The following is a 13,589-nucleotide window of genomic DNA, read 5'->3' as shown; positions in this document are numbered from 1 at the left end:
TTCTTCATGATAGTCCAGACAGTTGATTTCGGTCATCCTTTTACTGATGTCTCTAATGGTTTTAGTCTTGTTTTTCAGCCTCATAATGGCTTCTTTGACTGTCATTTCCATAGTTCTTGTCCTCATGTTGGCAAGCACAGATGCCAAAGGGTAGAAGCAGGCAAACCCACCTGGCAGACGTTTTTATGGACATCTTCAACATCTCCCTGAGCACTGCCATCATCCCTAACTGCTTCAAAACTACAACCATAGTTCCCGTGCCAAAAAAGTCACAAGTGTCCAACCTCAATGACTACCATCCCATTGCACTCACGTCCATCATTGAGAAGTGCTTCGAGAAGCTTGTCATGAGGCACATCAAAACCCTGATGGCCCCATCACTGGATCACCTGCAGTTTGCTTACCGCCAGAACCATTCAACAGATGATGCAATAGCCACCACTCTCCATCTGGCTCTCGTTCATCTGGACAATAAGGACAGACACATACGTTCAAATGCTGTTTATCGACTTCAGTTCAGCATTCAACACGATCATTCATCAGCAGTTGATGAAAAAGCTGTTCCTGCTGGGACTGAACACCTACCTCTGTAACTGGATTCTGGACTTCCTGAATGAGGGACCTCAGTCAGTCAGGATTGAAAACAACATCTCCAGAAGCACCACACTAAGCACTGGAGCCGATCAAGGCTGTGTGCTCAGTCCATTACTGTGGACTGTGCAGCAGCGCACAGCTCTAATCACATCATAAAATTTGTCAATGTCACGACTGTGGTGGGTCTCATCAGCAACAACAATGAGTCAGCATACAGAGAGGAGCTGCAGCAGTTAACAGACTGGTGTAAAGCCAATAACCTGTCTCTGAATGTAGACAAAACAAAGGAGATGATTGTTGACTTTAGGAAGACTAAGAGTGACCATCTGCCACTGAACATTGACGGCTCAACTGCGGAGGTCGTCAATAGCACCAAATTCCTGGGTGTCCACCTGGCAGAGAACCTCTCCTGGTCCCAAAACACCAGCTCTTTAGCCAAGAAAGCCCAGCAGTGGCTCTACTTCATATGTAGGCTGAGGAAAGCCCATCTTCCACCAGCTCTTCTAATAACATTCTACAGAGGAACCATAGAGAGCATCCTGAGCAACTGCATCGCTGTCTGGTTTGGAAATTGCACGGTCATTGCACAAGAGATAGTGAAGACAGTTGAGAAGATCATCGGTGTCTCTCTTCCATCCATCATGGACATTTACACCACACACTGCATCCACAAAGCCACCAGCATTGTGAATGATCCAACACACCCTTCACATTCACTGTTTACACTCCTGCTATTGAGAACAAAGGTACCGAAATATTCAGGCCCTCACCACCAGAATGTGTAACAGTTTCTTCCACCAAGCAGTCAGACTCCTGAACCATCATGGACTGGATTGATATCTGATGTATGCGTTCTGTTCTGCAGTGTTGCACGTGTTTGCACATTTGACTCACATGCACCTTGTTATATATTATGCGTCTTTATGTTATGTGTCGTGGAGTCTTCGTTATCCTGTGTTTTATGTACCACCATGGTCCTGGAGGAACGTTGTTTTGTTTCACTGTATGCTGTACTACTGTATATGGATGAAATGACAATAAATACTCGTGAATCTTGAATCTCTTCAATGAAGAAAAAGTGTTGTCATTTCTACTTGGTGTGACCCAAATGTATGCAAATCCCCTTAAATGAAAGTTTGACATATGCATTTTAATTTGCTTGATTTGTAATTTTAAACCGAGGAGCAGAGGAGGAAATCAAGAAAACGTGTGTCTTTGTCCCAAGCATTATGGAGGGCACTGTATTCTTGTGTTCATCCCAGTGCTACTGAGGCAGACCTCAGGCCCAGCTGAACTCAGATAACCAGGTTTGATAAAAAATGAACAGTTGGATAAAAAACGAGTCTCTATAGTCTACTGTCCCAAAGCTATAAACCATTTTAGGCGAGTATCCTTGTTAAGGATAAAGAGAAAAAGGGAAGCCAGCGAGAGACCCAGATAGCAGCAGAGAGTCACCATGTTGGATTGTCCTCCCCAGTACCTGTGTTTTCTGTTGGACTGAGTGTTGATGTTCACAACGCAGATTCCTTCATTGCAGTCTTTACCCACCAGGCTGTGAGGATGAGGCCGATAAGGAATTTCCTTGGACACTAAGGAGACAGTCACTTTCACCTTCTTGATGGCTTGTGTGTGGCCTTGTACCTGAAGATGAAGAAAGAATTTATTGGATTTAGCAGGCTTTATTTGTCTAGTGCTCTGATTAAAAACGAAAAAAAATATCTAAAGCCAAGCACTTTTTTTTGGTGAATAACGTTAACAGGGCAGCACGGTTGTGCAGTGGGTAGCGCTGCTGCCTCGCAGTAAGGAGACCTGGGTGTGCTTCCCGGGTCCTCCCTGTATGGAGTTTGCATGTTCTCCCCGTGTCTATGTGGGTTTCCTCCCACAGTCCAAAGACATACAGGTTAGGTGCATTGCCGATCCTAAATTGTCCCTAATGTGTGTTTGGTGTGTGTGTGCACCCTGTGGTGGGCTGGCGCCCTGCCTGGGTTTGGTTCTGCCTTGGGCCAAGTGCTGGCTGGGATTGGCTCCATGCAGACCCCCATGATCCTGTGTTAGGATATAGCGGGTTGGAAAATGACTGACTGACTGATAACATTAACAAATAATATCACATTTTTGAATGTGTTAATATGTCAGTGCATCTGAGATAAAGAACCATTTTATATAATGTTAGCATAAGGGCTCTGGTGATAGTAATTACCTACCAAACCAGGGGGTGGCGCTGTACTCTAACGCCTTCTCTTTACCTCCCTCTGCAGAATGGAATGACAGCCATCCCACCTCTGATGTCATTTCCGTTGTCCCTCCTCTTGGACCCGCCCCTTCCTGCCTGGAATCTTCCATTTTCTGTTCAGCCATTTTATGTCAGTTCTTTGTTGGGCTTGCATCTTAAATGACGTGGCTTCTGTCTTTGCAAAAAGACCAACTTATTTCAATACGCTTTACGTTATACGGGGTCATGGATGTGCCCCAAACGTTTTTCTGTGTTGTTTCGGTTTAATTACAATAAGCACTGACTGAATGGTTCACCTAATAACTTAATTTCCTTTTTTTTTTATTAACTGCATGACCCTATTTGGAAATTAATATTATTGATAAACAAGTACGGCGCTGACCCAGTGGATCCAGCATCACCCAGGCATTGTCCATTTTGAGTTTCTGTACCATTCCAGTGTCTGTGTGGCTTTTCCTCCCACATCACAAAAACATACTGGTTAGGTCAATTGGCACCTCTAAACCATCAGGCTGGCTCTGAAAAAGCTACTGGAGGTGAGGGTGCCAACATGTATCCTCTGGACGCTACACTTCCAATGTAATGTAATAGACAATTAACTTTGTTACTCCATCTTTGAAGCTCCATTTTTTCCTCCTTTAGCTTCTTTATTTATTATCTCATACATTGAAGCGTTGTGTCCAAAAGATAGATGTTGGGCTCCCTCACCTCACCTCACCTCCAGTAGCTCCTTCAGAGCCAGCCTGATGGTTTATGACCCTTCACCCCTATTTAAGGGAGGGCCTCCTATAGTTCCTGGCGGTTCATCGAATGTTCTAGGAGTGGAGAGTTATGATCAGTTTGCTGCGCTTTGTTATTGTTTGTAATTTTCTGGATTTTTGAACCCTTGCTCTGCTTTTTTGGATTGGGACTATGTTTAATGTTATTTTTGAACCTCTGCTCTATTTTCAAACACGATTTTTGGGTTCTGTATTGGGACTTTGTTTACTGTGTCTTGCCTTGTCTTTTCAGGTAGCTTTGGAGCTTTAGGTCTTGCACAGCCTTTTTTCACTAAAATACACCTTTGATATCAACATTCATCTCGGCCCTTTGGGATCCTAGTTGGGATATTTTGACGGTGTTTCCTCCCTCTAGTGGGCAGCCTTGGAGTGTTTTTGGCAGTTGTGCGTTCAGAACTCAAGCACTTGTGACACTCACGTGGATGAGCCAGAAGGCTATCGGAAGAACATAGTACGGACAGAGGAGTCCAAAATAGAACTTTTTGGCTTGAATGACAAGTGTTATGTTTGGTGAATAGCAAACTTTGCATTTCAGCATAAGACCCCCATCTGTAAAACATGGTTTGGGCCTTAGACTAGAATGGCTTGCCACCATTGACGGAACTATGCATTATGAAATGTACTGTACAAGCCAATTGTATAGGAAAATGTCAGGGTATCTCCATCGATGAGCTGAAGCTCAAGAGAAAGTGAGTCAATCAGGAAGACCACGACCCTAAACACACAAGTCGTTCTAACAAAGAAGAGTTATAGCGGAAAAAATTTCAAGTTTTTGAATGACTGAGTTAAACTTTTGAGCTTCATCCTATAGACATGTTGAGGAAGGACCTGAAGCAAGCAGTTCAAGCAAGGCAGTCCACCAGCATCCTGGAGTTGGAGCATTTCTACAAGGTGGAGTGGGCTCCAATACCTCTGAGTCGATGTGCAGGGTTGATCGGGAGTTCTAGACAGTGCCAATCAATCTATTAGGTGACATAGGGATATCCCCAGGGTGGCATCATCTATGAAAGTAAAGGGGTGTGCATTCCATACACTGAGGGTCGTAGAAGTTGTCACACACTTGGTTGCACACGGGAGGCAACTAAAGGGTCTAAATGAGAGTAATTCCACACCAGACCAGGGGGTGATGGAGTGCGCTGACCTTTTTTCTCACTTTCCTGCAAACCGTTCACGGGAAATTCTGTCTGGCCCTGATGACATCACTTCTGGTTCCGACCTTGATGACGTCATTTCCGGTTCTGGACCTTTGGATGACATCACTTCCAGTGAAGAACCCATGACAGAAGAGACTTCTGGTTTCCAGCTCTTTTGATGACATCGTGTCCGGGTCCGAACCTATGGAAGAGGACCCTTCCGCTTCCGCCCTCGATGACTTCACTTCTTTTTCTGGCCTTTAAAGCCACCAAATTTGACCGACCTAATCAGTTGTGTTTTGGACTCTGTTCTGAGCACATCAGTGCTAGCAATTTACTCATTTGCAGCCAGGGAATATTATAGGGGTGGCTGCCTCAAAACTTTTTATGACTCCTATGTCTGTTTTTTTGTGACAAAGTACAATAACAAAGTACTTGCCATTTGTGCTTCTGAAGATACACAATGCGCTCCAGACACCACATGATCGTCAAACTCTGACAATAAATGAGTGTACACCATTAATGAAAGTAAACCCAAGGGGGTGTCCCACCCAATAGATCATCAAAGTCTAATAACACTGACTATCTCCTATGGACAATGAGAGGTGGTGCCTGCCAACCCCAAGGCCCCCTAGGGCTCCAAATGGTCACAGGACCTGTTTAGCTGAAGTTATTGGTGCACAAGCGAATCACACCACTGGACTTACTGAAAGTGAAGATTCACAGACTTTTTCACACAAAAATATGTCACAAATGAATGAACGAGTGTAATGCTTTTGTGCCTTTTGTTGATTCAGGTTCTCATTATCTCGTTTTAGGACTCACGTCAAAATCTGATCACATTTTAGGTCATATTTATAGAGAAAGATTCTAAAGGGCTCACAAACATTCTAGCACCACCATATAGTGATGAGCGAAATCATTTGTGTGGCACTGAATTCACAGCGAAACTCAGTGTTTCACTTTTGCAAAAAGTTCCAGGAAGGGAATTGTGTTTCGCTTCCAGAAAAGTTGGTGCCGTTCACACATGAAGAAAGCCGTTTGTTTAGTCGCTGTCTGGAAGTGTTCTGATGCATGAATTCTACGTATGTCTGTCTGTCGTTAATTAGTTCAACAAACATCTGAGTACTGGGGCTCTATGCAGTCTTAACATTCATGGATTGTGAAAGGGTTTCCAGAGGGCCCGGTCAAACGTACTAAGACATAGGATCAGTTAACGGATTGGGAGAGCATTTCATGAGGTCACTGGAAAGGGGTGTGTGGCGACGAAGGTCCAAGTCTTTAGAGTCCTGGTGCTTCCTGCATTGATATATGTTTGTGAGACATGGACGCTATCCAGTGACCTGAGATGAAGACTGGACTCCTTCAGTACTGTGTCTGAGAATCCTTGGATACCGCTGGTTTGACTTTGTGTTGCTCATGGAGTCCCGAATGAGGCACATTACCTGCATTGTGAGGGAACGTCAGTTATGGCAGATGAAATTTAATGTCAGTAAATGTAAAGTATTACACATAGGAAGTAAAAATGTTAGGTCTGAATACATAATGGGCGGTCAGAAAATCAAAAGTCCACCTTATGAGAAGGACTTAGGAGTCGTAGTGGACTCTCAGCTATCGACTTTCCAACAGTGTTCAGTAGCCATTAAGAAGGCTAACAGATTGTCAGGTTATATAGCGCCCTGATGTGTGGAGCACAAGTCACAGGAGGTTCTGCTCAAGATTTATAACACACTGGTGAGGTCACATCTGGAGTACTGGGTGCAGTTTTGGTCTCCAGGCTACAAAAAGGACATAACAGCACTAGAAAATGTCCAGAGAAGAGTGACTAGGCTGATTCAGGGCTACAGGGGATGAGTTAGGAGGAAAGATTAAAAGAGCTGAGTCTTTACAGTTTAAGCAAAAGAAGATTAAGAGGAGACCTGACTGAAGTGTTTAAAATTATGAAATGAATTAGTCCAGTGGATCAAGACGGTGACTTTAAAATGAGTTCATCAACAACAAAGAGACACAGTTGGAAACTTGTTAAAGGTAAATTTCGCACAAACATTAGGAAATTTTTCTTTGAGCAGGCTCCTGTCAATCATGGAGAATCCACTGCATCCACTAAACAGGATCATCTCCAGACAGAGGAGTAGCTTCAGCGACAGACTGCTGTCACCGTCCTGCTCCACTGACAGACTGAGGAGATCGGTCCTCCCCCACACTATGAGACTCTTCAATTCCACCCGGGGGGGGTAAACGTTAACATTATACAAAGTTACTGTCTGTTATACCTGCCTCACACACTCCACTTGCATTTTTTTAACTTGCACTGCATTTTTTTATCACTCTTTAATTAATATTGTTTCTTTATCAGTATGCTGCTGCTGGAGTATGTGAATTTCCCCTTGGGGATTAATAAAGTATCTATCTATCTATCTATCTATCTATCTATCTATCTATCTATCTATCTATCTATCTATCTATCTATCTATCTATCTATCTATCTATCTATCTATCTATCTATCTATCTGTCTGTTATATAGTGCCTTTCACATCTATCTATCTATCTTTAGAGACTTTCAGAACTCGACTTGATATTTTTTGGAAGAAATAAGTGGATAGGACTGGCGAGCTTTGTTGAGCTGAATGGCCTGTTCTCGTCTAGAGTGTTCTAATGCTCTAATGGCACTACAGCCATGTGGCGTGATTCCCCGAGGGTGATCCAGTTTGCAGGGTCCTCAAAAAGCTGGACCAGACCAAGAGGATGCCCACGTAACACTTGGCTGAGGCAGATAGATGGTCATTTCAGGACGGTGGGACTGGACCATGTGTCTGCCTAGAGTGGTTGCCAACCAGGATCCCATTTCATCGTGTGATGGGTTCAGCAACTTACTGTATCAATGCATGCTCCCCAACCTGACCTTCAAATGCTATTTTAACATCAACAGTCACTAATAACAGAGTTTAAAAGCTCACCTCAATGGTGGGCAGGGTCTTGCTGTGCTCATTGGTGGACTCTCCCAGGATACTTCCAGCAGATCGTCCCTCGCACTCATACCGAAAACGCATGCCTCGCTGTTTGGGTTGTTCGGTGATCACCAGTTTGGGTTGTTCCAGAAAGTCCTCCAGAAAGCGAGTGTTAGGATCAGCACCATGAGAGTCTGCTGACATTACTGAAAGCTGTCCTTGTCTGTTACTGCCCCGCAGGCCTCCGCCTGACCTTCGGCTTTCTGGCATGGCCACTGGCGCTGAACTGCGAGACATGAGCTGTGGTGTGGAGGGTTTGCCTTGGGCTTGGCGTCGCCGGATATTGTGAGCTGGGCTTACGGGGGAAGCTGCCATGTTACTGGATACTGATGGCATAAATGAATTCCCAGGTGTCTGAAAGAGAAAAAGAAGAAGCAGTAAAACAGAGTTGTGTCATTAAAAATATTCATCTCCAGCATCTTGGCGTTAGAGAGACCACCACATAATCATGACATGCTGCACGTGAACAAAGTCATAGACATGGAGCACACAGATCTCATTGGTGTTACTCCTAGCCCTAAGAAAGGCAGATTGAGAAATGGTGGAGGCCAAAGATCATAAACGAAAGCCAAATTTGACACCAAAGATCTGTGTTATCATCCGCCACACGATAAACACTAACCAAAGGTAAAAATCCTTGATGGAGTTAAAAAATGAAAGATGTTATCTACAGTATGAACCATTAATTGGGAATATTTGAGCAGTCACTCGAGAAAGGAGAAATACGTGAGGACTGGAAAGTTGCAAATGTGACTCCAGTATTCAAGAAGGGAGACAAAGTGAATCCTGACATTTACAGACCAATAAATTCTACTTATGTACCATGTAGAGTTATGAAAACTATAAAAAAAATATAAAGGAGAAAAGTACCTAAATGAAATAATCTATTAAATAACACCTGACATGGATTTATGAGAAGCCAAACTTTTAGATTTCTTACAACTGGCGACTGGAATGGTTGACAAAAACAAAGCAAAAAAAGCCTTTGACGCCATCATCCCACACCAAAGATTCATTCTAAAACTACATGTTGAAGGCATCAGAGGTAACCCACAAAACTGGATCTCAAAAGCGACAGGAGACAAAGAATGCAGATAAGAGGAGAATGGGGTCATCAGTGGAGTCCCTCGGGGTCTGTCCTTGGACCATCATTATTTAGCTATTAGCTAAACAAATGAGCAACAAAAGCACTGAATGGTTTCCTATCATTTTTCAAATTTCCTATCTATCTATCTATCTATCTATCTATCTATCTATCTATCTATCTATCTATCTATCTATCTATCTATCTATCTATCTATCTATCTATCTATCTATCTATCTATCTATCTATCTATCTATCTATCTATCTATCTATCTATCTATCTATCTTGTTTCTCCTACCTTCTGTACTAAAATTAATATTTATCTATTTATTTATCTATCTATTATATAGTGCCTATAGATTTATCTATCTATCATACCAGGAGGCATATCAGTTCCCCATGCATTACATAGACAAACGCAGACACAAGTTCACAAACACAATACAGTCTTTTAATGCACTGTGGGAAACTCTTTAATTAGTTTCCCACCTGCACAGTACACAAACACAATAATAAAACAAGCCTGTGTCTTCTTCTTCTCTCTCTCTCGTCCGTCTCCAATCCTAACTCCCTGAATGAAACGAGACAGTCTTTATTAAGTTGCACCCGGGAGCACTTCAGGTGGCCCATCCACATGATTCAGAGGTACTCCCAGGTATGGTGAAGGCCCAATGCAGTAGAGCTCCGTCTCGTATGCAGCAACCCCTGACGGCACTGTGGAACTCCAGCTGCCATGTAGTCCTGTGGGAATCCGAGGAACCACTGCAACCCAGGATTTGGGGGCTGCCATCTAGTGCTCTGGGAGAGGAAGTGACTTGTGCATGTCCGCTCCCCTGGTCCCTCCCTTATGGAGACATCTTGGCTGGGAAAAGGCCATGACTGTCCATTACATTATCTATCTATCTATCTATCTATCTATCTATCTATCTATCTATCTATCTATCTATCTATCTATCTATCTATCTATCTATCTATCTATCTATCTATCTATCTATCTATCTATCTATCTATCTATCTATCTATCTATCTATCTATCTATCTATCTATCTATCTATCTGAGTGATGTAGTTGAAGCAGAAACCTTGGCCGCTGTCTCTGGATGAGATGTTGGGAGAGCTCAGCTATTAGCTAAACAAATGAACCTGGTAGACTGAATGGTCTCCTCTCGTTTGTTGTAGTAAGGGATCAAAGCAAAGAATAACAAACCAGGGAGCCTAAAGCACAAGAACTAAAGTGACATGCAGGTAAGAGGACTTGCAGAAACTCATGTGCACAGACCTGAATAATGACGTCATGTCATAATAATTACAGTAATTACGGTATTTTCAGAGATGCGCACTGCAGCTACTGACATGGTCTCATAACAAAGGCAAATCATCATGGCAGCATCCATAATAAAAGGCACAATTATTTTTATTAATAACTAACAACAATAATAACAGAAGCTGAAACAGGGCACTATTAAAGTACACAGAATCATAACAATAAGGCATTAGCTGTTGGATTTGAACTCTTCACCCAGCCCAACACATTTCTTAAGCTGTTAATCTACACTGAATGGCTGAAGGAGCAGCCCGCTAACTTGTGAGTATCAGTTAGCAATCGAGGAGGAAGGAAAAAGAACACCACGTCTGCTGTCTTTGGCTTGTTTCTCGCTGCAAAACTAAATTAAGCGTACAGTTTCTATGGACTTGCTAATGGCACCCTTTAATTTATATAAAAAGGAAATAAAACACAAAGGGGTCTCATCAGTTCTATTCAACCTTTTCTTTCTTTCTTTCTTTCTTTCTTTCTTTCTTTCTTTCTTTCTTTCTTTCTTTCTTTCTTTCTTTCTTTCTTTCTTTCTTTCTTTCTTTCTTTCTTTCTTTCTTTCTTTCTTTCTTTCTTAAGAACTTCTGCATCCACTATTCAGGATTTCTGCAGCTAAAGAATAGATCAGCTCTGCTATTCCATCAGTCATAACACGTCAAAAAGCAACCAGTCAAATAAATTTAGATGCCACCTACCGTAGGAATATTCAAAATCAGAGTGAAAAAGACAAAAAAATGAAAGTATTTTACAATAAGGAGGCACACAGTGAGACTCTCAGGACTCTCATGGTTGAGGTGACCAGCACAGCCTGGTTGGTAGCCCCAACATGTCGCCTCACTTTAATTCCATGAATGCACACAAATCAAGCCAGGAATCCTCGATTGATCCTTGCAGACCGCTAACACAAAAGCTTCAGTCCACCATGCGGCTGGGAGCAAATAAAGGAAGAAGCTACAGGAAGCCCAGTCTGCTCCATTGTGCTGGGGGCGGAGGCTTCACAAGAAGGGCAGAGAAAAGCTTCATACAGTAAAAAAAAAAAAAAAAAAGAAAAAATGGAGTTTCACTTTCTCTTTACACGAGTTATGGCTTGGGTGCTTCCTCTAGTGGCTTGCACGTAGTGCTACCTGAGGGTCTTCCTCGCCGAGCCCGTCAAACTACTGACAAGGCTAACAACGGACTGCTTGGTCAGACGTCAGCAGGGAGCCAGTCCAGCAAGATGGCCCTACTTACTGTTGCCAACACTTTACGGCTGGCTAGAGCTATAGTACCACCATGTCATCAGTCCTCATCCTGCTGGGCCTTTCCCTTGCCTTCAACCACAATATCCTCCTTGCCACCTTCTCTGACCTTGCCATCACTGGGACTACCCTGAGGCGGTTTGAGTCCTACCGTGTGTCCTGGCGAGGGAAGATGTTGTGGGTGCACTCCACAAGCACGGTCCCCAAGGACTGGTTTTGGGTCCTCTGCTCTTTTCTCTATAAATCTCCTCACTAGGCCCTATCATCCTGCCTGATGAGTTCTCTTATCAGTGCCTTGTTGATGCATTTCAGCTGTGCCCATCATTTCCTCCAGAGTACCATATGATATTAGCTGCGATATCTGCAATGTCTCACTGAGTTTTTCAATCAGCATATAGGAACACCATCTCCAGCTCGACCTGAAAATGACGGGCCTTCCTTGAATCCCAGCTCATCTGTGTGCCAAGGGGTGGGGCCACCTGTCATTCACCGTTGAGGGACTGCATATCTCAGGAACCTTTATAGGGCTGGAGGCAGTCCCTCAGCGGTGATTGACAGGTGGCCCCGCCTCTGAGTGAAACAACCACAAAATGCTGAGCACATAAAGTAAAATATTTAAAGAAATAGTACAGAGATATTCTTAAAAAACAACAAAACAAGAATACATTAAACATATTAAATAAATGATAAATGAACAGGCTAATATTAACAGAAATAACCAAACAAAATAATTGAAAATGAAAAATAAGTGAAAAAGACAAAGAAAGGGAACATAAATATAAGCAAGGAAAGGAACCCTGGGCAAAACTGAACACAGGAATGGCACTTTACTAAAGAACAGCTGATGGGATGGCAGGATTCTTTACTTTTGTTCTGTTGTCTGAGTAAGCAGGTTATTCTGTAATGCAAGAATACATCTGTATACTTTACCATACAGTATATATTACCTAAATGAGAGGTACTAGATAGATAGATAGATAGATAGATAGATAGATAGATAGATAGATAGATAGATAGATAGATAGATAGATAGATAAGGCACTATACAGTATAACAGACAGACAGACAGACAGACAGACAGACAGATAGATAGATAGATAGATAGATAGATAGATAGATAGATAGATAGATAGATAGATAGATAGATAGATAGATGTGCTGGTCATAAAATTAGAATATCATGACAAAGTTGATTTATTTCAGTAATTCCATTCAAAAAGTGAAACTTGTATATTAGATTCATTCATTACACACAGACTGATGTATTTCAAATGTTTATTTCTTTTAATGTTGATGATTATAACTGAAAACTAAAGAAAGTCCCAAATTCAATATCTCGGAAAATTCGAATATTGTGAAAAGATTCAATATTGAAGACACCTGGTGCCACACTCTAATCAGCTAATTAACTCCAAACACCTGCAAAAGCCTTTAAATGGTCTCTCAGTCGAGTTCTGTAGGCTACACAATCATGGGGAAGACTGCTGACTTGACAGTTGTCCAAAAGACGACCACCGACACCTTGCACAAGGAGGGCAAGACACAAAAGGTCATTGCTAAAGAGGCTGGCTGTTCACAGAGCTCTGTGTCCAAGCACATTAATAGAGAGGCGAAGGGAAGGACAAGATGTGGTAGAAAAAAGTGCACAAGCAATAGGGATAACCGCACCCTGGAGAGGATTGGGAAACAAAACCCATTCAAAAACGTGGGGGAGATTCACAAAGAGTGGACTGCAGCTGGAGTCAATGCTTCAAGAACCACCACACACAGACGTATGCAAGACATGGGTTTCAGCTGTCGCATTCCTTGTGTCAAGCCACTCTTGAACAAGAGACCGCGTCAGAAGCGTCTCGCCTGGGCTAAAGACAAAAAGGACTGGACTGCTGCTTTCTGATGAAAGTAAATTTTGCATTTCCTTTGGAAATCAAGGTCCCAGAGTCTGGAGGAAGTGAGGAGAGGCACAGAATCCACGTTGCGTGAGGTCCAGTGTAAAGTTTCAAAAGTCAGTGATGGTTTGGGGTGCCATGTCATCTGCTGGTGTTGGTCCATTGTGTTTTCTGAGGTCCAAGGTCAACGCAGCCGTCTACCAGGAAGTTTTAGAGCACTTCATGCTTCCTGCTGCTGACGAACTTTATGGAGATGCAGATTTCATTTTCCAACAGGACCTGGCACCTGCACACAGTGTCAAAGCTACCAGTACCTGGTTT

General features: G+C 42.8%; 1 protein-coding gene across 2 annotated transcripts in view; it reads right to left on the bottom strand.

Annotated features, from left to right (window-relative positions):
- The window catches only part of relb (v-rel avian reticuloendotheliosis viral oncogene homolog B), a 101,271-nt gene that overhangs the window by 38,961 nt on the left and 48,721 nt on the right, over window positions 1-13,589 (bottom strand). The window contains exons 1-3 of one of the 2 annotated variants that reach the window (XM_028795906.2): window positions 10,840-11,125; window positions 7,698-8,102; window positions 2,075-2,235 (exon numbers count right to left, since the gene is read on the bottom strand). In XM_028795906.2, coding sequence (XP_028651739.1) covers window positions 2,075-2,235; window positions 7,698-8,084 — 548 coding nt within the window. In that variant the 5' untranslated portion in view covers window positions 8,085-8,102; window positions 10,840-11,125. Of the gene's footprint in view, window positions 1-2,074; window positions 2,236-7,697; window positions 8,103-10,839; window positions 11,126-13,589 lie in introns of those variants that run through there. The other variant, XM_028795898.2, reaches the window with a different exon arrangement.

Source organism: Erpetoichthys calabaricus, chromosome 1, assembly GCF_900747795.2.
Source record: "Erpetoichthys calabaricus chromosome 1, fErpCal1.3, whole genome shotgun sequence".
Taxonomy (NCBI): domain Eukaryota; kingdom Metazoa; phylum Chordata; class Cladistia; order Polypteriformes; family Polypteridae; genus Erpetoichthys; species Erpetoichthys calabaricus.
Note: the sequence above shows the minus strand (reverse complement) of the source record. Positions and strands in the feature narration are given on the sequence as shown.